General features: G+C 39.6%; 1 protein-coding gene across 1 annotated transcript; it reads right to left on the minus strand.

Annotated features, from left to right (window-relative positions):
• Positions 1 to 18902: 18902 nt before the first annotated feature.
• Positions 18903 to 22443, minus strand: FGF6 (fibroblast growth factor 6). Its single transcript, XM_032184645.1, has 3 exons — positions 22104 to 22443; positions 21212 to 21315; positions 18903 to 19079 (listed from the first exon to the last, which is right to left on the minus strand). Exons 1-3 carry the CDS (start codon positions 22441 to 22443, stop codon positions 18903 to 18905), a joined length of 621 nt encoding a protein of 206 aa, XP_032040536.1.
• Between the last annotated feature and the right edge of the window lie 618 nt (positions 22444 to 23061).

Raw genomic sequence — 23061 nt, forward strand, 5'->3', positions numbered from 1 at the left:
AGGGAATGTTCGTTGCTTGATGCAGTTATCACATTTAGTGTTTGATTATGGGTGCTAAATTGAATTCAGATCCTCATAGCCAAATGCTACTGAAATAGTGTTGTTATTAAACTAGTCAAGGATTATTATTATTGTTATTGTTACTATTTTTTCCTCCTGCATATCAGCACACATGAAGTAGATAACTCAGTTTTCTGGATACTTTCTTTGAGGTGTGAACTCGTCTCTCTTGTAAAAACCTATTGGGGTTGTTGGCACTTAAGATGGAGTCCAATGTTGTAAAATGCAGTTTGCTAGCATGGCAAATTTTTGCTGTCTTTGAAGAGCATTTCAGTTCTCAGCTGTAATACAAGTTTGCACTTGAGAAATGAATACTCTTGCACATGGGGCTAGGAAGGATGGAGATAGCAGCCTTATAAGCAGAAGCAAAAGGTTTAAAAGAGTTTGCTTTTTATTTTTTTAAATGATAATTTCTTATTTTGTTTCCAAACCTGTTTTGGAGAGGAAAAAAATTGGTACAGTATTCACAAGCCTTAAGATTTCAGCTTTACAGCAATGATATTTGATCTAGACATAGCTGAAGGTAGTATCTGGGCAGCCCAAACTCACCACTTTATCTCTACAGATTTGCACCTGAGTTTTAGTGATTATGAAGGTTCTTATTTATTTATTTTTTTTTCCTGAAGAACAGCTAACATTTTTTAAATGGACCTATCTAGCATCAGCTTGGTTTCGGGTGTCAAGAAGCAAACAAGATCCTCTCAAAATTTTGAAGAAAAACTGATATTACAAAAGATTTTTGAAATGCAACTATAAAGCATTTCTGAGTAGTGTTTGTGTTATAAATGAGGTCTCAAGTCAATCTGAATTTTGTAATATTTATAAAACAAATATTTCTAAAAGGTATAAAAGGCAAGTAAACAGCACTGGGTGTGCGGGGAGTCTATGCTCCACCAACATGCACACACAAACATCAAACATTCTAAATACACAGAACATTGCTTTACATACTAAACCCGAGTATGCCTATACATACGTACAATCAGGAAAGGCAACAAACAATAACTTACTAAAATCAAGTACGCCTATACATACGTAAAATCAGAAAAAGTAACAAACAATCCTTTAAGTTCCATGACTTAACAAGTCTCCATTTTCCATTCCTTCTGAACAATATGTCTCGCTTTAAGTTGTCAAGCAACTTGGTCTTCAGGCCTTATGTATCCCGTTCTTCCCAGATCAAAGAAAAACATATCCACCTCCTTTTCAAGGCCAATAGGCCTGGGTCAAAAGGCATGTCCAGGTCAGCAGGGGGTGTAACAGCAAAAGCCTTCGATGGCTGTAGCAGCAGAGGGGCCGATGGCATAGTAGTCGGATCAGTAAAGGAGCCCGCAGGTCCCTCACTATCTGGCAAGCCACACATTTCTGACGTGGCCCCACATGGCTCTTTAAGGCCTCAGAAACTGCTTGCCAGGTGGCGAGCAATCCCACTGCAACCTCGCCATTTTTAGTTGCAGAGTCCCACACCTTGACCTCAGTTTGGTCCCATATTTCAGGGTCATAAACTGTCCAATTGTTAATAAGGAGAATAAGCTGTAAGGTTACCAGGACAGTCTTTGTTCCTAAGGACGTATGATTCCCCATAATGCGCAACTGCTTACCAGCGAGGGGCAGTTGTGTGCGCGGCTCCGCTTCTCTCAGCTTGAGCTTCTCTCCAGCTCCAGTGCGCCTGTTTCCAGCGACTTTCAGTACAAGCTTCTCTGAGCAGTTTGCTGAGTCTGGCCGAACCTATCTTCATGAGGCAATCAAAATGTCTGTTCCCATCCTGGTCTCCATTCTGCCAGCCTGTTCCTCTTCACTTCTTTTTCATCATGCTGCCTTTTTTTTTTCTTTTTTTTTTTTTTTTTTTTTTTTTTTTTTTTTTGAGGCCAGGCTTCCCTCTTATACCCTTCTCTCCACAGCAGTTCTTTTCAAAACAACTTTTCATTGGTCAAACAACTTTGAATGTAACAACAACAGCAAACACCCAGAAACATCCATGCCTTAATGGCTGGAGAACAAGAGAACCATCTGGAGAACAAGAAACCGGAGACTGCATGGAGTCTCCTGAATCACCCTTCTTTGTTCCCTCTAAACTCTTTTATATTCCTGATGGCCTCGTCATTAAGAGTCTAATGTTATCTCAACCACGGGGCTTTCCAACCCCCATGGCCACATTACCAAATCTCCCCCTTCTTTATTAATATCAACCATTTTCTCGACACGAATTACCACTCCATATATAACAGTTTGCAAACCAAACTAAGTAGCATTAGGTACTGAAAAGAGGAGGAATCAAAACTAAATAAACCAGGAACAGAACACACAATGTAATTTTTAATTTGGTCTGGAAAAAAAAAAAAAAAAGAAAAAAAAAGTTAATGAATTAATCCCAATGACCTCCATGGATAATGCTTTTTTTTTTTTTTTTTTTTTTTTTTTTTTTTTTTTTTTTTTTCCCAAATGGTCTTCTCTAACAATCTTCTCTAACAGTCCTTTGTAATGGACAATTTCTGTACTAAAACTGCACATTAAAATCCATTAAGTTTCGGTCTATTACGGTAAAATATACTACACAAATTGCAAAAATGGAAAATTCCCTTGGAGAAAAATTCAAAATTCTTCCCATAAGAGTGATGCAGCACTGGAGTAGATGCCCAGAGGGGCTGTAGCCCACAACCCTGGAGATATTCAAAAGCAGACGGGGCAAGGTCCTAAGTGACCTGATTCAGCTTGGCAACTTACCCTACTGTGATCTTGGGCTGGACTAGAAAGCTCCAGTGTCCCCTTCCCACCTAAATCTTTTTGTGATTCTGTGACATTGGGTATGGTAATGTATGCCATGACATTTACTGGCAGCTTCAAATAATAGGATCATTTTCCCTTGTTAGTAAGAAGACTAGAATAGACAATAAATTGTGTTCTAACCTAGTTCTAAACTTACTTCAGTCTCTTTGGTTGAGACGTTTTACTCCATTGATTCTGCATTCTGGAAGAAGAGATGGAAAGGCTTAGGTCAAAGAAATGACTGGAAAATGCAAAGAGGGAGGGGGGAGACCCTGAAACTGTCAAAAGACAAAATATGCAGACAACCTCATCATCAGCCAAGGGCCCTTCTGCTGTGTGACAGTGACGACATGGCATGCGACTGATTTGGTTAGAATTGCTTCAACACAGTTCCATGTGTTGTTCTTCAGCTCTGAGACATATTTTTAGTGGGGCCCCTTTGAAACTAAATGCTGGTTTAAGAAACTTTATACATTTTTATATATATATATATATATATATACATATATATATATATAAGTTTTAAGAGTTATTTCTGAATCTGAAAACCTGAGCACTAACTGATGAAGGTCATGACTGAGCAAATCATTACTCTTGTAACCAGTATTTCTAATGCAGGGAAAATAGAAAAGCTTCGCAAGCTACTGCAAGACTAATATACAGTTCTGAACTCCTCTAAAGCAATATGAAGATCCAACTTCATGAATGGCATGGAAAGATGTATAATAGTGACTTCATCTTTCCACCGGGAAAGTGCACATCAGTAGCACATAGGCAAGGACTGATTAGGTTGAATGGAAATCTGTCAAAGATGTGTCTTGAATGCTGTCCTTATTTAGGCTTTAAATCATAGAATGACTTTACAGGTAGATTTACACATCTCTGCAACCACAATATTTCTTCATGTTGCCTTCTCATCATGCTGCTGGTGGGGAGGAACTTGGTGTCCTGGATGCAGAGGTTCATCAATTGCTGGGACACTGATCCTGCACCTGCCCCCTGCTGATCTTTAGCCATTTTTACAGCTGGCACAGTCTGGTGTCATGCCAGGACTGGTTGGGAAATGCATTCTGTTTCAAAGAATAAAAGCAAGCTGGTTTTTATCATCTTTATTGAAATTTTGGCCTCTCACCAAACTGCTCAGTTTTCCAAAAACAAAGAATTGCTGGCTGATATGTTTTTTAAACTTAGAAACATAATATGTATGTTTTATTATTTATTTTATTTGTTTATTATTATTACTATTTTTTATCTATTCCTTTGCCCCAGTGAACCTTTTTACATGTCAGAGGGTGAGTAGCCCACTTGCCTAGCCCAAACATGATTGTGTATCTGACACAGTGGTCCCTTCAAGACCCTTTGCTCCATGGTTCATTCACCTCTCTGACTTCACTTCTGGGGAAAGTGATGAAAATGAGCTTAAAGGATGGAAATTTAAAAAAGAATGGAAGTTAACTCAAGTTAGCACTTTGATGTCTGCTGATATCCAGCTCAACAAAAAATTGAAGTTGTGCAGAATACAAATATACATAAGAAATTTCAAACAAAAGAAATTTCACAATAACACAAGGGGCTTTTAGACCTGCATGTTGACTGTTACAGGGTTGTGAAAAATAAATTTTGTTCAATATTACTATTGTCTTCTTTTGAAATCTGCAAGTTTTTCATTAAAATCCACAATACAGAACATCTATAGATTTGGTCAATATTTAAAGAATGTGACACCCATACATGTCCCATACATGTCATTTTCTTTGCAAAGTGTTGTTTTTTGGTGAGTTGCCATGGAAAGGCTGCAGTTTCTCTCTCTGAATTCTCTGATTCTGAAATTTGCCCTATAATACAGTTTCTTTAACTGGCACATCCAGTATTGTTGACCTGCCTATCTAGGTAGTGTGTCTCATTTACAGAAGTATATTCATTCTTCTTGTGTGCTTGCTTCTATGTCCTCAGGAATACTGAAGATCCAGATATGCAGTCTCAACAAGAAAATCAGTTCAGGCATTCATCCCCTAATGTACTGTGCTGCATATAAGCTAAAGATAGGCTGACAAATTGTTTTGTTTTGGAAAAAAAAAAATAAAAATCTTTGGTTTGCTTTAAGTTTCCTAACATTTCTGTTCATTTAGCTCTAGGATTTAACACTTTTGCATAGGGTTAGCTACATGGTTATATTAAAGTGCAGGAGTACTTAACATTTCACAGTAAGGGTCTCTGGATCAAGCCAGGCAAGATCATGAGGTTAGAGTCAAATAATGTACTTGTTATTCCCATCACCTCAGCCTGAGGTCTGAAGGCCTGGCTGCATGGAAACATTGCCAAGAGCCAAGGTAGTGTAAGGATTTGTCAAGTGCCCTGCTTGTATTTTGACCCTGGCGTAAATGTAAACTAACTTGTTCCTCACTGGATAACTGAGATACTTAAAGTGCTTTCGAAAAAGGTGATGATCTCACTGAATGACACCTATGCTCGTTATCATAACTACCTTCTATATATTTTAGAGGCAGATCTATTGTCCATTGAATAAACCGGAGGATTTTTATTGGCCTGGTAAGCTCTGGTTCAGGTCACAGATGGAATAACCCCAGAAAAAAGTAGGCTCTGATCACCTGGAATAACTCAGAATATATCAGTTCTCCTAAGAAATATTTAAGAGAAAGTTAGGTGCTTTTATCCCAGCAACCCTGCAAAAACATAACTGCAAACAACTTCATTGTTTTATACATTATCCCTAATGATTTCTCATCTGACGTAAGTTGGTATGGTTGTATTGTCCTTGGAGGAGCTATTCTAGTGCTATGAGTTGGGCCCATGAAATCACAAACACACAGTAAAATTGAGGACTGTAAACAGTTGAGTTAGGGGACAGAAATTTAGTCCCAATCAAGGCATTTTACTCTACACCTTGTAACAAAAAATAACTAATGATATGCATGCATGCAATAAAGGATTGAATTATATGTTCTTCTCATGATCCAAGGGCACAGCTTGTTCAGCTCATCTGGACTTATTCGCCCCTTGGATTTTGGCCAAACTCTTTTCAGCAGACTATGGCTTCCAAAACAAACATGCTTTTGGGTTGAGCTGGATGCAGAGGTTGGCTGCAGAGAAAAAAAGAACTCTCTGCTTGTGGCTGCATACTTAGTTGTTTGTTTTTAGGATTTTTTTTTTTCCAGTGACAGCTATTTCATCAGTCAGGATTGGTCACTGCAATTAAATGTACATCCAGTTTACATTATGTGTAATAAACCTAGAGATTCCCACACTGTTTGTCTTATCCTCAGTCTCTTCCTCAGTTACCCAACAACTAGAAGAGATTCTTGTTTCTTCCTTCAGTCTTGCATTATGGCAAGGAAACCAAATATCCTCTTTGCTTCTGCTGAGTCATTTGTGACTCTAAACCTGAGGCACAAGAGTTCGCACTTGGGTCATTTTCCCAAAGAACAAAGTCCTTCTTAGTTAAATACCTGGGACATAATTCTGTCCTTCTTTGATTAAACTGATGCAGAACATTCAGCAAATGACATAAGAAAAAGTAGGGGTGGGGGTGTGTAGAGAATATATATATATATATATATACATGTATATATATATATAAAAAAAAAAGGAAATGCAAAAGAGATTTGAGGCTGTTTTTTTATTTTTTATTTTTTCCTTTTATGAGCATAGCTTGTTACATGGTCATTACTGAGCAGCATTCTTGAGTCACTGAAAGATTATGGCCTGCAAATTTCTGTCAAAGATCCTCTGCTTTCCTTAGCAACGGTGGGAGCAGAGCAGAGCATTGCTAACCCTCATGGGGACTGGATTGTTTCACAACAGTTTAATTTCTCTTTGCAAATTGCCTTATGAAATCCAGACACTAACCTCACCCCATTGTCATGCTCCTGCACTGAACTGTATTAAATGAAGGTCTGGTGATTCCCTTGAGAGGCTGGAGGGGGAATCCCCAGTTTATAGACTCTCTGCCTTTACCAGCCCATACCCTCTGAGACTCCTTAGTTTAAGCAAGACTATCAACCCAACGATTAAAAAAAAACAATGGCATATTGGGTTGCATTCGAAAAAGCATAACCAACAGATTGAAGGAAGTGTTTATTTCCCTTTTGTAAGGCCACATCTGAAACAGTGTCTGATTTGGGGCTCCACATTGCAAGAGAGATGTTAACAGATGGGAGCACATACAGTAAAGATCCACTAAAATTTATGTGGACTGGAGAATGATACACAAGGACAGGCTGTTAGAGCTGGATTAGTTTGGCCTGGAGAAGGCAAAGGGTAAAATCTAGTTGGAGTTTCAGTACTTGAGTGGCAATATACAGAAGACAGAAATAATATTGTTGTTATGTGAAAAATAGATGGCTGAGGTAGTTGTCACACAACATTTAGATCTCCCAAAGGCTAGTCCAGAATCCTATAAACCTTTCCCTGCTGCCTCTTCAACTACACATCTCCATGTCAGACCTTTTCCCAGAGTTGTCTTTCTCCTCCATTTTTGGAACCAGAAATGCAATTTCTGCGAAAATTCATGGTAATCTCTCTAATACTGCTAATTTACAGAGAAACATTGTTCTTTAGAATGATGGTGATGTATCTCAGTCCAGCTTTTACATTTGTGTCTCATATGTCTGTGCATGTGTGTGGAACAGAATATCTGGAAAATGCTTTTTCTGTTGTGTGAAACACTGGATACTTTGCCAAATGCATCATCAGAAGATACTAAGAAATTTATTTTCTCTGAAGCATCTGGCATAGAATCCTGCTAGGACACAACCACCAGTTTAAAAGAACAAAGCTCATCTCTTTCGGTGGATCACTCACTAGAAGTCACTGTGGTAAACAAGTGTCAGGGACCAGTGTGGGCTGGGTCTGCTCTCTAGGGGAAGAGGATCTGAGAGCTGAGAGGAAAAAATAAATAAAATAAAATAAAATAAAATAAAATAAAATAAAATAAAATAAAATAAAATAAAATAAAATAAATAAAATAAAATAAAATAAAATAAAATAAAATAAAATAAAATAAAATAAAATAAAATAAAATAAAATAAAATAATCAGAGGCATAGCAAATCAATCACCTCACCAGCCAGCAGCTGTCCCACAATACCCAAACTGGGGCATAGAGCAGACCCAGAGATAGTGGCCAGGCCCAGACAAGAGCCCGGATCACAAGACAACATCATGGTGACAAGAAAGGTCTAGGACCTAGACCTGATCTTCCCATCAGAATCAGGTCCAGTGAAAGCCAGGCAGGTCCATGTGGTGACAGAGCTGTGTTAAAGCCAGGTTGGGAAATCAGACTGCGGTAAAGATCAGTGGGTTCCACGACAGAGCCGAACATGAGCACTCTGCTGAGGCAGCTCAGACATGCAGTGTGTTGATGCTTGTCTCTCATCCTGAGCTCTGCTGTTGTGACTAGGTAGGAGATGAAGACTGATTCTGCTGACCTCACCAGGCAGCAGGACCATTGAGTGGGCAGTCCTAACCTAGTTCTGACAAGATAGGCCCAGAATCATAGAACCATTCAGGTTGGAAAGCACCTCTGTCATGTAGTGCAACTTTTAATCTAGTAGTGAAAAGTCCACCACTAAATCATGTTACTAAGTTCTACATCTACATATTTTTTGAAGATCTCCAGGGGTGGTGACTCAGTCATTTCCCTGGGCAGCATGTTCCAATGCCGCACAACCCTTTCAGTGAAGACATTTCTCCTAATATCCAACCTAAACCTCCCCTGGCACAATGGGAGGCCATTTTGTCTTGTCCTATCACTTACTGCTTGGGAGAAGAGCCTGATCCCCACCTTGCTACACTCTTCTTTAAGATAATTATAAAGTGCAATAAGTCTCCCCTGAGCCTCTATCATTTATTCTAGATCATTGCTAAAGATATTGAAGAGGACTGGCCCCAGTACTGAGCCCAGGGGGACACCACTAGTGACCAGCCTCCAACTGGATTTAACTCCATTCACCAAGACTCTTTGGGCCTGGCTACCCAGCCAGTTTTTAACCCAACAAAGCGTACACACACCCAAGCCTTGACCTGCCAGCTTCTTTAGGAGAATGCTATGGGAAATGATGTCAAAAGCCTTACTGAAGTCTAAGTAGACCACAGCAATAGTTTTTCCCTCATCCTGGCACCCTGTGTGTGTTCTGTTGTCAGGAACATTTGCAAGGCTGAGTTTAGCTGACCTACAGCAGACTCGAGGAATCCTGCTGCCTGTGCAGGACTTTCTTGATCTGTGAGAAACGGTCTAGCTCTCACCTTTGCTTTGGTTTCTCATTGTGGTTCCTAAAAGACAGGCTCTTCTGAACAGCTAGAGACTCTGAGACTCCCTTGATTTGAGTCTCCCGACTTGCACCAAGATTAAGTGAGAAGGAAAAGAGGACCAGGAAGCAACTAGGCAGGTCCCATGGGATTTCAAGATTGCATTCCAACCTCTTATCCTGCTCCTAGGATGAGTGCTGGGATCCTGTGCAGAAACTCACAGAGGCTGTACTGTAGGCTTAGATTAAGTACACCAGGCAAGCCTGAACCTGCTTCCTACCTTGATTATAGCAGCATAGATAAGCTCAGGTAAGAGAGTTCATCCTGGCCCTTTCCTCTCAGACTGTCACAGACTCACAGAATCACACAATGGCTGAGGTTGGCAGGGACCCCTGAAGTTCAGCTGGGCCAACTCCTGCTCAAGTAGTCAGCTAGAGCAGGGTGCACAGGACCATGTCCTGGTAGCTTTTGAAAATCTCCAAGGGGAGAAATTCCACAACCTCTCTGAGGAAGTTGCAATAGCCTTTCACTTCCTATTGGATTCACTTTTAAAACAGGAACAGCCAAAACAAAACAAAAAGTGTAAGCACTAAAATATCTCACGTATCTATGGTTTAAACTTGGTGGGATATTTTTATTTTTGGACAACAGAGAAAAATATAAAACTATTAAATGAACTTTTTTTTTTTTTCTTTTTTCTTTTTTTTTTTTTTTTTTCTGCCATTAACTTTCTTAATCTGAAAAAGAAATACCTGTAAATTTTTGAAAATGTTTTCAGGTATCATCTTTCCACTCATGTGTTCTAAGGAAAGTAAATATCTTATTGGAAAGTTTAAATTAAAAGTCTATTTTTATTCCTTGAGCAAAAGATCTGGTTACACATTTTTGTGAAACTCTACAGTATGAAACTATAGTATGAAACTCTACTGGACTCTATAGTGTGAAACTACAGTACCTGCCACTATTCTAGGAAAAAAAAAACTGGGCTGGCTCAGTAGTTGGTAGAGAAGTGGCTAACTTGTCAATGATATTAGATATTTTACTGGCAAGCTAAATCTCTGCTTGGTATATTTCTTAACAGCATACTTCAAAATAATTGTTTCTAAGTGTGTGAGTGACCCCTCCGTTTTTTTTTTTTTTTTTTTTTGTTTTTTTTTTTTTTTTGTTTGTTTGTTTGTTTGTTTTTTTCTCCTCAAGTTGTCGTTTCTGCAGGTGGCACACTGCCCCCTGGCAGTCAGAGCACCAACATCTTCCCTGGGGTTCCTCGTGATGCAAAGAGTATCTCTGGTAGCAGATGGACATTGTATCAACTGTGAACACTTATGGCCCCACAGCACTATGTAAAATAATGTGCTCAGTGAGATAATGTAAGGAAATGTTTTCTTAATATGCTTTCAAATTTCTGCTTTCAATATAATTTGGGAAACGATGATATATTATTGTGCTTTTGTCCTGAAGGTTCTCCATGCTGCTAAACGGTATTTCCTGTCACAGGTGTCTTCTGGGACAGCAGGGGTGTACAATCAACCTTGTCATTTTGTCTTTTAAACTGTACCTTCTGGCATTGCTTTTGATGTGTAAGATCAGGTTTCACATTTGCAAAAACCTTGGTAAATCATCATGTTAGAAAAAAATGAGGAAAAGTAGTTTTCATGACAAATTTACATGTCTTGTGTTATGAAAAGTCATTAATCAATAAGATACCTGAATCCCAAATACCGTGTTTAGTTGCATCCCAGTTAAAATTTTGACTTTCCTGTACATGGGTGCAACTGATGTTGATACGCTGAAGGCCAGTCCAGGAGGTCTTAGCTTCCTTTTCTCCTTGTGTCCAGGCTTGTGTCCAGGCTTGTGTCCAGAACCTACATGTATGTCTAGTCTTTGACATCTCACTGCTAAATAACAGAATAGCCACCAGAGGGCAATAATAATAACCGCCAATAAAAAAAATGCAGTAATCAGCCTCAGGAGGTCAGACTTTCTGCCTGTCTCCATAGGTGTTACATGACACACATATATTACAACAGCACTGCTGCTGCTATTTTCGCTGAAAGTGATTTGGAGGTGTGCTGAAGCCAGGCAGTTGATGTACCTGTGTCCTCCTCTAAATCTTGTGTACCTACAACTGAGGTAACTTTGCATCCCTGAATTTTTTTATCTTCAGGGGACTGAAGCCTTCAGACGATTTCTGCAGCAAAGTGTGTTGGTAAGAATGAGTTCCACTAGGAAACTAGAAACAGTTCTTGATGCACAGGCCAGATGTGGCTTGTGGCAAGAACTGATAGGGAGATGCTGCTAGCCCTGAGTGTGGCTTCCAGCAAAGCGTGAGCAGCACTGATGACCCCTTTGAGACATTTCTCTATGATTGAACCCTGTAGATGTGCTATCCAGAGGCTAATGAATAATGAGGCTATCACACAGGCTGTTGGAGGTGGTGGATGGAGGGGACTCTTCCTGATGAACCCTCCTCTAGCTTTGAAGTTGGTCTTGCTTTGAGCTAGAGGTTGAGTGGAGTCCTCTAGCAGTTCCTTCCAGTTTAAATATCTCTGATTCAATGACCAGGATGTTTCCAGGGCAACACCTATATAAACCTTAACTTTCATAGAGTAGGAAATATTTCCTGCTCTTTCATATATATTTACATCTATCTGTTTACTTTTAGATATCGCTACCATGGTTGAGCAAATTTTGCTGGCTTCAGGAAGGTGCAGTGCTCTCTGTTCTCACCTGTGCTGCTCAGTTTGAACTTCTGTCAGTCAGGAACTACTGACAACACAGGGTCATGAAGCTAATGAAAACAGCACCTGTTGCCTCATATAGAGGGTGGGACATCAGAGAAGACAAAGTCCAAATAAATGAACAGATTATGGGCCTCTACCAGTGGCTTCAGGCCAGGGGACACTGAAGGCAGTGTGACTTGACAGAAAGGGAGAGAGAAAAGACATACTGGGAAACTGTTCTGCCTGCAGAAAAAGACATTTCAGATAAGCAGTCATATTTTCAGTGAGAGGTCAAAGAAAAAGAATTGGAGGGAAGAAGAGGCTGGTGGGCCAGGATTAGCGCAAGAAGCTCAGAGAGGCACCCTTTATAAGCCATTTGATTAATTTTTCTGTTTAAATTACATTTGTCCTTCTCTGTTAAAACGTCTTCTTCCCTGACAAACATTCAGTGTCATAGGTGTACCCATAGGAACAGATACACAAAGACATTTCAAATTATCTGGAGAAGGAAGAAAATTATGTAAGTGGAGTAAAAAGCAGCTTTTTTTTCTGCAAAAAAATTCCCTGTGGATTTTTTGGCACCTGAGCTGACAGCACACAAGGATATGGGACCACCAAACCCATCTCTGCCTCCCAGGGCACCAAGGCACTCATCTAGGTGTTTCTAACCAGCTTCACATTTCAAAAGGTAAACTGTGATACAGGAGTGGAAACTAGCCTATTTATGAGGTGCTGTCTCATGAGCTGGCCGTATGTAGCTCTTTCCTAGCCTCTGCAGGTGAACTCCTTACCAGGTCATTGAAGTTTTTGTTTTGCTGGGGCTAGGTTGGTTTGTCCTTTTGTTTTCAGTCACTTCATGTCAGCTTTGTAGATTTTTCTGTTCCAAATTCTGCCTACAGCAACTGGCATTCAGAGCTGTTAACAAGGCACTACTGTAGCAGACAGAAGTGTTGCTTAATCCACCTGTGAAATGTAGTCCTCCCACAGGTGAAATACAGCACATGCACTAAGCAACAATATGCAAGAAATTTATGACTATTTGTATGCAAAGGGATCTATTGCAGGGGAGTTTATGCAGCCAAAATACAAATGCAGGAATACCATTTAGTGAGAGTGTTGGTGCTGAACCTTGAAGACTTGGCCACTGTGTGATACCTTCAGTGGTCTTCTGTGATGGAGTGACTGCCTCAGATAACAAGGGAAGACCAACTGATGTCATCTACATGGACTTCTGTAAGGCCTTTGACATGGTCCCACATAACATCCTCATCTCTAAATTGAAGAGAGATGGATTTGATGGGGGGACCATTCAGTGGATAAGGAATTGGTTGAAGGCTATACCCAGAGAGTGGTTGTCAATGGCTCTATGTCCAGGTGGAGTTTGGTGATGAGCAGTATTCCGTCAGGGGTCTGTCCTGGGACCAGTACTGTTTAATATCTTCATCAGTGACACAGATGAAGGGATTGAGCGCACCCTCAGCAAGTTTGTAGACAACACCAAGCTGAGCGGTGTAGTTGATACAACAGAAGGAAGGGATGCCATCCAAAGGGACCTGGACAAGCTTGAGAAGTGGGACCACGTGAACATTCAACAAGTCCAAGTGCAAGGTGCTGCACATGGATTGGGGCAATCCCAACAAGAGTACAAACTGGGAGAAGATCTCATTGTGGGCAGCCCTGCAGAGAAGGACTTGGTGGTTCTGGTGGACAAAAAGCTCAACATGAGCCAGCAGTGTGCACTTGCAGCCCAGAAAGCCAACTGTATCCTGGGTTGCATCAAGAGAGGAGTGGTCAGCAAGTCAAAGGAGGTGATTGTCATCCTCTGCTCTGTACTTGTGAGGCCCAACTTGGGAGTGCTGCATCCAGTGGGTCCCAGCACAAGAAGGATGTAGAGCTGCTAGAATGGGTCCAGAGGAGGGACACAAAGATGGTCAGAAAGCTGGGGCACCTCTGCTGTGAAGAAAGGTTGAGAGAGCTGGAGCTGTTCTGCCTGGAGAAGAGAAGGCTCCAGGATGTCCACACTGCAGCATTTCGGTACTCAAAGAGGGCTTATAAAGAAGGTGGAGAGCAAAATTTTTTGATTGAACATTGACAGGACAAGGGAGAGTGGTTTTAAACTAAAAGAGGGAAGATTTATATTTGATGTTCAGAGGAAATTTTTCACTCAGAGAGTGGTGAGGCACTGAAACAGGTTGCCCAGAGAGGTTGTGTATGTCCCATCCCTGGAGGTGTTCAAGGCCAGGCTGGATGGGGCTTTGAGCAACCTGGTCTAGTGGGAGGTGTCCTTGCCCATAGCAGTGGGGTTGGAACTAGATGATCTTTAAGGTCCTTCCAACCCAAACCATTCTGTGATCCTATGATTCTATACCATGCAGGTTGAGGACTAAACAGTGCATTTGAACTAAAAAGTAGGCAGCAGATTCACAGCTATTGATTTCTAATATCTTAGTGCCAGTTCCCAGATTGGGAAATGTATGCAGTCATTTAACCAACTGAAAAGCTGATTAAATGACAACATGGGAAGGTAGGGAGGGAGAGTAATCTTAGCAAATAATTGAAATTTACCAAATCACTGAAACATGCCCCCAGTTTTGAGGGATACTGAGGCAAAAACCTTCAGAGGTGGCTACAGGAAGTTGCCCTCCCAAGTTAGTTCCAAGCAAGAAGTAAAAATAAATAAATAAATAAATAAATAAAAATTCTTTTTATTTAATGAAGTAAAGGATATACTGAAGAGCTTTAACAACAAGAGAGTAACACTAGACCCTCCCTAGGAAAAAAAGCATAGGAATTTAGACAGGTGAGTATGATAGCTCATCTTTAGACAGATTAGAGTTTTATTTTCCTTCTCTTCTGTGAAACTTCTCAACAAGAATTATTTTCTTATGCCTTTCCAGGGAAGAAGTCTGAGGAATACAAAATTTTAACACAATTTTAAGTATACAGATATGTTCTCTGGTTCTAGAGGTGAATTAAAACTGTGTGTTTTGTTTCTCTGTTTGAATATGGCAGCTCTGAAGCAAGGGGGAAAAAAAGAAACACACACACACAAACAGAAAAACAAAACAAAGCAAATAAATAAAAGTGACAACAACAACAAAACCCACAAATGATAAGAGGGATCTGGAGTCAAAACACTTCCAAAAATGTATAAAACTTTATTTTATGAATACATTAAACTATTGTGCACAGCACATACATATAAAAATAGAAGCAATTTCACAAACAATTGATTGAAAAAGTTTTGTGTTCTTTTGCAAATTTACAGTCTCAATTATGAGTCCATATTGAGTCAGAATATGAGGTATATTTTTGTGACAAAAAATAATCTGAGAACTTTGGCACCATTTTACTGTGCAAATAAAATTTTGGAATTGCAATAGGTAGTGAGGTATACATAAATTACTCTGCTTTTCCACTGTGTATGAATGTCCATATTTCTGCCTGTTTATGGAAAAATGGATTATTTAAGAACATGATGCAGTGGCAGTAAAGGCTATTTTCTAACAGAGGTGGATTAAGTCTTAAATTATCATGGACTTTGCCTATGGAGGAAGAAACTTCAAAAATAGGTTTCAGGTCATTGGGAGAATATCATTTGCAAAATCTAAGCCACAAAGGCCCATGCGGTGAATTCATAGCAATACGTTCAAAGTTTGCAGCTCATTTCATGGCTTTGTGCTAATGCAGAATGAGATGACATATGCTTTGAAAGGGACCACCAAAAAAAAATGTCAAAAATTTGTTTCTTAGCTCTGACTTGGGAAATTGTTTTACTTTCATGCGTTTGTCTTTACATAGTCACATATCCATGGAACTGTTCTTTTCAAGATGGCCTTGCTTGAGAGTTTGCCAGATCATGCCCATATTCTCTCTATAACTTCCATATGATGCAAATTCAGCTTATGATTTTTTTTCTTCTGTACCAGCTCAATAAACTTATCCTGAAGTGTCTAAAGTGAGTGGTGGTCTTTCTAAGCCCTCCTTCTTCCATGAAAATGACAACAGAGGAAGGAGGTGGAATTTAGCTAATCGAGCAAGAGGAAGAACAGGGTCCGGCTTTTTTCGAGTCTGTGTAACTTCTTGAATTCTACCACAGTGAATTCTACTATTGTGGCCTGCCCCTAGACTGCTTGCACATGCACAGCAATGTGTCAGCACACACCTTAACTCCTCTAGTGAAAGTAGACAAGCATTCACTGAAGAAGAACCTCTGTCAAAGTTGCATTCAACCAACCTAAAACTGCACAATGCTGCGGTACTGCACTAGTTGTGCTGGAGGGGCTTCCTGCCAGTTACCACACCTGACAATGTCATTGTTCATTTTTGTATTAATCATGGCTCCTGGCACTGCAGAAATTTTTATGTTTTCAGTGTTGACTTCAGTGTTGATCTGGCTGGCATTGATATGTAATATGGACAAAGCAGTGGTGTAAAGAGTAACTCAGCAGAGTGAATGGTGGGAATTTCCAAATGCCGACCAAAACTGCATCCATGGGGGTCTGCAGTTCTTAAGAACAAGTTCAGCTCAGCTTGCTGCATCGAAACAGACTTCTTGTGACCTGGTCTATGGTTTTCTTGTTGTTGACCAGTATGCGTAAAATGGAGTAAGTGAGTCTGATTCTCATCTTTTTATACCAGTTATCCCATTACTTATCAGTACCGCCAACAACAAATTAATTTAATCTATGTTGGTTTAAGAGGGAACAGACTTCATCCTAACCTAATGACACTGGTGTAAGCTGTAATCAGAAACAAACGTGTCAGCATTCAAACTATGATTTCTTCTATGTCCATGCACTCTTCCACCCTTCTTCAAATTTCATTTCAAAAGACAATTAGGAATATAACACAAGAATACAGATTGTCAGCTAATGTATTTCAACACAGCTGTGGTCTGCCTATCAGCACTATTAGGGACTCTATGTCAATGTAACTGTCTGATATCAACCGAACTTTGCTTTGGGGCAATCTCCCCACTCAAAACATCCTACTTTTTCTCTTAAAATGCATTTTTTTCCCAAAGTAAACTGCTGCACACGTTGTAGATGAACAACGGGTGCCAACTTGGCTTCTTTCTACATACTGCAAGACCAGAAAATTAAGAGTAACTCCTATCCTTTGCCATATCCAAAATGTCCCCTTAGTGTAATGTAAGCAATGTTCCATTCTTTTTACTCTTCCTTTACATTGTGATCACCACTTACATTTAAGAAAAATAAATTCAAGTATAAATTACACAAAAGTAGTGGAAAACTGTATTATGTCCAGAAAACAATTGTCTTGACAATAAGTCAGAAAGTATGGCTGCAGATGCACCCTTGTAGGCACACTCTTTGGGCCAAATCTTCTGCAGCTATAAACTGATAGTCCAGTTTGGCTGCTTTACTCCATCTGAGGATCTGGCCCTGAACAGTGTTTTTCTTACATGTCAGAAGGCTCAAATTCATTATGAATAGACACCCCCTGCAAATAGAATGGCATGTCAAGGCTGGACATAGTCACATTTTGGCTGCACATGGGAGATTATCTTGCACTCAGATGTTCACTTCTGCAGCAGCACAGTCCATCTATGCTGAAAATGCTCATGCTCTGACATTGCATTGAATCTAGTTTCAAATTTAGGAGCACGCCATCAATGCAGGAATCCCAAGGCTTCTGGTAACTGACATTTATAGTGACTATTGACTTTGGACCTCTTAAAATACTCTTTCAAAGGCACAGAGAATTGTGATATGGAAAAAAGATTGTCAAAATAGTAAGGCAAGGTTATGCACCATTTGTATGGTTTCTAGGAGAGATCTGGAGAATATTTCATATAGCTTGCCATGATGTCTTTGAATGTGATGCTTTGCAATTGACAGAAATTCTAATTATAGTTAAAATTCCTCTGCACCAACCCGGGAAGGTGTGCTTACATAAATTCCTTCTTCCTCTGTACATGGTACCTCAGTGAGGTGTCATAGAAAAGAACCAAATATACTTAAAGCAGTAAATAGAATTGAATTCAAAACAGAGACATTTTCTACAATAACCATTAGATGGAAGCTTTCATGAATTCCATACATCTTATATTATATAATTAAATAATGCATCCGACAGACCAGTTTCAGTTCTTAGAGGTAAATATGCTTCAGCTAAAACTGAATACGTTGCTGTTAAATATTTATAATTGTATGTGTGTATGCATATCAGAGCACCTGGGCATCTAGAGACTGGGATGACTGATGCATTAAAAGTATGTAACTACTTAGATGCACAAACACACATACCATGTCTCTCTATATATTTATATTAAAGATATACATTTCTATATTAGAGGTAGGTCTAAACTTAAGTAGCTCACAAAATGCCACGTGGGTGGCATTCAACATCCTAATCTCACAATGCATTTTGTATTTGGGACCCATCTCTGATACACCCCATGGCCCTTCCTGAGGGAAATTGATTGTAGGTCTTAATTTTGCCAAAAAGTCCATGTGAAGAGGACCTGCAGAATCCCTTCAGAGAAAGAGGGACTCTGGGGGTAGGCAATTTGCTTGTGTGGAAACAGTTGCGGAATGGGCACCATCATGGTCAAAATAGTCTGAGGACTTCACAAGACAAGACACAAGTGTACATGTGTAGGAGGGGAGGTGCAGACAGATATTCAGATGGAGTAAACTGCTCAAAGTTCTGGTGAAGCAAAGTCATCTGATGATTTGGCCCATGATATGTAAACAGCTCACCATGTAGGGTTTTTATCTGAGGTAATTAATATTAACTAGTAAATAATAAATGGTTGATTAGATATTTATCACAGCCATTCTACATCTTCCTAATATTTTTTATCTTTGCACTTCAACTTGCATTTTTCTCTGTTCAGCACCAAAGGAGGCACACAGCCATGTAAAATTTGTACAGAGTAGAAGAGAAGCAGCATAATATTGCATATGCTATATGATGAACCTAGTACAAATAATTTTATCCAAATATACACATATAGATTACTTTTTTCAATGAACAGTATAAATACTTTACCTGGGAGATTATTCCCATGTGCAAAATGAAAGAGTTTTTCCTGGGATTAAGTCTTCTGCTTTGTTCATGTTCATATTCTTGGTAAAAAGTGGGTCACTGTCATAGCTGGAGAAACTTTATTTCCTCTCTTCACTCTCCCGTGTTTGCTGAGTGCTATGTAAGCCCCATGGTAAGCATTTGATTCATATGCATTGTAGTTATTGGGCAGCAAGGTTTCTTTGAATTTGCATTCGTCTTGGAAAACAGCCTATAGAATAGGAAGGGCCGGGGGGGGGAGGGGAGAGAGAGCAAAGCACTTGCAATAAGTATTTCAGGAAGACCCAAGTCACTTTTATTACTAGCATTTTTACTGAAGAAGAGCATGTTATAGTGTGCAACAGGTGGTGCCGTAGTGTCTGCATCCAACAATAAATCTCCCTCTGCAGTGCTAATTTGGTGTCAGATGAACTTAGATACCACCTGTCCAGATAATGAACTGTGGACTTCCTGTGACAGATCAAGTTAATTCATCATAAATCATGGATGTCACCATTTTCTTTGTAAGCAATAATTTGTCATCATCATGCCCTTTTGCCCAATTGATGTAGCTTTATTTCATACCTCCCCTCTGCAAGAGGTCCTGTCATTCATGAAATAATTATATGCTGCCTGTCAAAACATTCAGTTCTCTCACAAACAGCAGTGTTCAGGGAGAACAGGTTATTTGAATAAGGCATTTGAATAAAACCTTTGATTAGCACCAAACCTTCTTTTTTGTTACATCATTAGTGATGCTATATTTTGTTACATCATTACTCATGTTATATTTATCTGTTAGTGAGATATGATGTTCCAGCTTCTAAGCCAGGAAAACAGTTTTGGTTATCTTCATATGGTGTCACTTCAGTCCAAGGAAATAGAGTTATCTGGGAGAGAAGGTGACAGGATAAGCAGGATACAAATGCAGAGCACCACGGAAATCAAAAAAGAAAGCTGAATAATTCTCTGACATCAAATGTCTGGCATATGAGACACCACCAGTGCAATTCTACTGGAGCATCTTTGTAATAAAACAATTCAAAGTTTATAAGAGTTTAACTCAGAGCATTGCATTGTGCAAGGGAGAATGCACGTCTATTTCAGCATTTTAAAATGTCTTTGAAAATAAGCAAGATTGAATAGACACTGTAAAAAATAATCAAAAGGAGCCCTGGATTTCTTTAGAAAGAAATTTCTTTAGAAAGAAATCCAGGCTGAGCAAAACATTTGGGCTTCTGGCAATTCTAGGTACTTGAAATCAGACATGAGTGAACTAATATTCCAAGAGTGGAACCTTAAGATGCCCCATTACTATTATCTGTGTGAGCAGGAAACAGCCAGATTAGTAATGGCTACCAGTCCTTCACAACATTTGGTATTTTATTAAGCAGTGAAATGCTTTGTTTAAAAAAAAAAAAAAAAAAAAAAAAAAAAAAAAAAAAAAAAAAAAGGTGAGTTCTGTCAGTACAATTCATTATTGTGAGATGAGCTGGTTTGCTTATTGCCCAGAGTCAGACTCTTTCAAATGAGCTTCCTGACAGGTGCCTTTTCTACTCCGTGTTGAGACTGAGGACGCCTTGCTCAGGTCTCAGAGATTAAATTGCATTTAAAAAGCATAGCTAGCACTTTCTGGAGGAAGATGATTGTGATGATGTTTCAGTATGACTTGCATACCATTATTACTAGCTATTACTGTTTCTTCGTTCTTTGGGATTGATCCCACAAAACCGATCCTTAAAATAGCCCCAGTCACATATGTGGGCGTTGTAGGGTAGACTTCCTATTTATTCTCCATGCTGTGTTTGTTTTTAGTAGGGAGAGGCATGTTGTCATGATTTTACTAACAGCAGCTAGCACTGATATAGCTCTAATTCTCTCTCTCTTACATGCTTATGTATGCACATGATCACATACACACACTTTAGGTTCTAGCAGTTTTTCCAAAGCACACCCTTTCATTTTAAGTGTAATGAAGTGTTGGCATCAGTAGGATTCACTCTTACTACAACGTTTGCAGTGCTGAGCCCTTAGAAGAAGGTATCTAATTAATCTGTACTATTTGCAAAATGCATTAATTTTCCTGGGGTGCTTTCTGTACAGTGTTATTGGAAAGCTTTAAAATAACAGTCCACCAACAGACACAACACTTGTTGCACTGAATAACGCTGATGACTTCAGGCCGGGTACATTCCCTGTAATTGAAAGTCTGTTTTCTCTGCTTGAAAGTAGAGATTTTCAAGACGAAAAAATAAAACAAACAAAAAAACAAAACAGCAAAACTCAGGACCTTTTAAGTTTTTTTTTAAGTCTTGAATTATTTAATTTATTTTAATTATTAAAATTATTTGCACTTGTACTCACTGTTCCATACAGCTTCCCCTTGTTGTTCATTGCAATGAAGAGAGCACTTTTCACACCAAACAGGCTAACAACACCTCTCTCTACAGTGGATATTTCAAAGAGACCTAAAAAATAAGAAGTTAATAGAAATATTATCACAGAATTTGTAGCTAATCAAAGGCAAATCAGATATGACTACTTTAAAACCTTAATGAACATACCTTAATTTTTATTAGAACTATGTCCCTAGTTGGGCATAATAAAAGTACACAGAGAAAATGATGTTTTTTCTATATGCCAAAGGATCTTATAATAATTCTTCCAGAATCATATTCACATCATATAGAATCCTTTTGCTCTTGCATCTGTCAAATTCTCTTAGACTTTTTAATATGCAACTTATTTTTACATTACTGTTACTGTCTTCTATGAAAAAAATCAAGTCCAAAGGACTAAAGCTTTTCCTTTAATCTTGTAGTTAAAGAACAACAGCCATAAGAGCAACTACACCAGGAACAGCAAGCCCCTTCCAGTACTGAGTGTCCCAAATGTAGGATTCCAAAATCATTCTTTGGCTCTGTGAGCTTGGTGACAACCTCCCAGATTCAAAAGGTAAATGAGAAGGTGAGGAGTGAGCAAATGCAGCAGAGAGAAAGTTTTCAACCTGTTTTGTCTTTTCTCATCTGTGCGGTAAAGCAAAGTAAAAATAAATTGTATCTAAATTTGTCTAAGCATTTGTGACATGTTTCAGCCTGTAGGTTTCTAATGTTTATTGATCCCAGAGACTTTTAAAAGGCAACAGATGTAGCACAGATTAACAATAACAAGTAATAACATTTGCATTCTATGAAGGGTAATTACTAGAGTTCACAGCAATTAAGTGACATCTATTTCATTTCTGGATGCAACTCACTGTATTGGTTTTCATTGTGAACTCCGCTTATCCTTCCGTCTGGGAGGATTTGAAGGTGAAACCCGATGCCCACGTTGCAATAAAGCCTCCGCTGCCTCTTGATTCCTAGCAAATAGTCACTCTCCCAGTTCACATCTGACTTCTCCCCTGACATCCCAGCAATGGACCTGGACAACAGAGATTGCCATCCTCTTTCCAGCAATGTGCCATTAGTTCTGCTTACAACTGGATATGTTGAAGCAATCCCAGCTAAAAAAAACAGGAGAATGAAAGCAGACAACGTCCGATGAATGCTGGCTTTGGAGAACATAGTGATGAGAAGTCTTTGTGCAGTGGTCATCCGGTTCACCTCCTGGGCACGTGGTCAGAATTAATGGCCCTAAAAATACCGCCCTTCTTGTTTTTCTCCCTTCAGCATGGTGGCAGAAGCTTATTTTTGGAAAGCAAATAGAGATTGCTGACATGAAACTAAAGCCTGAGAGCAGTTGAGTTGGAAGCAGAGACAGGCCAACAGGACTCAAACTGGTGGGGACCATGTTTTGGAGGTCCTGCTCTCTGGTGGGCAGCCTCGGTTGTATTTGATTGACCCATCTTTATAGTGCAGAGGCTGTCCCTCCCCACATCATCACTCTGACATCAACAGCTTGCCAGAGGTAAGCTTGCCATGGCTGTAACACTAACCTGCCGTCCTCCCAGGCTGGCTGGGGTTTGATGAGTGCTGTCATCCAAGACCAGAGGCAGGAGTGAGGTTTCATTGGCTGCGCAAAGCAAAGGAATCAAATTGGTTGGGCAGTCAGAGGCCTCGCAGGCAGCTTCCTTATTTAGAGAAGAAGGTGTAAAAACAGTCATGGACCTCATCAGAGAGCAATGAAAACTGTGCAGTCACTTCCTTAGCTGCATGATCGCTGGGTGTATATCAGGGTAGCTCAGCATTTGGGGAGAATTGGCTTGAAGTGGC

Source organism: Aythya fuligula, chromosome 1 (assembly GCF_009819795.1).
Source record: "Aythya fuligula isolate bAytFul2 chromosome 1, bAytFul2.pri, whole genome shotgun sequence".
NCBI classification, from domain to species: domain Eukaryota; kingdom Metazoa; phylum Chordata; class Aves; order Anseriformes; family Anatidae; genus Aythya; species Aythya fuligula.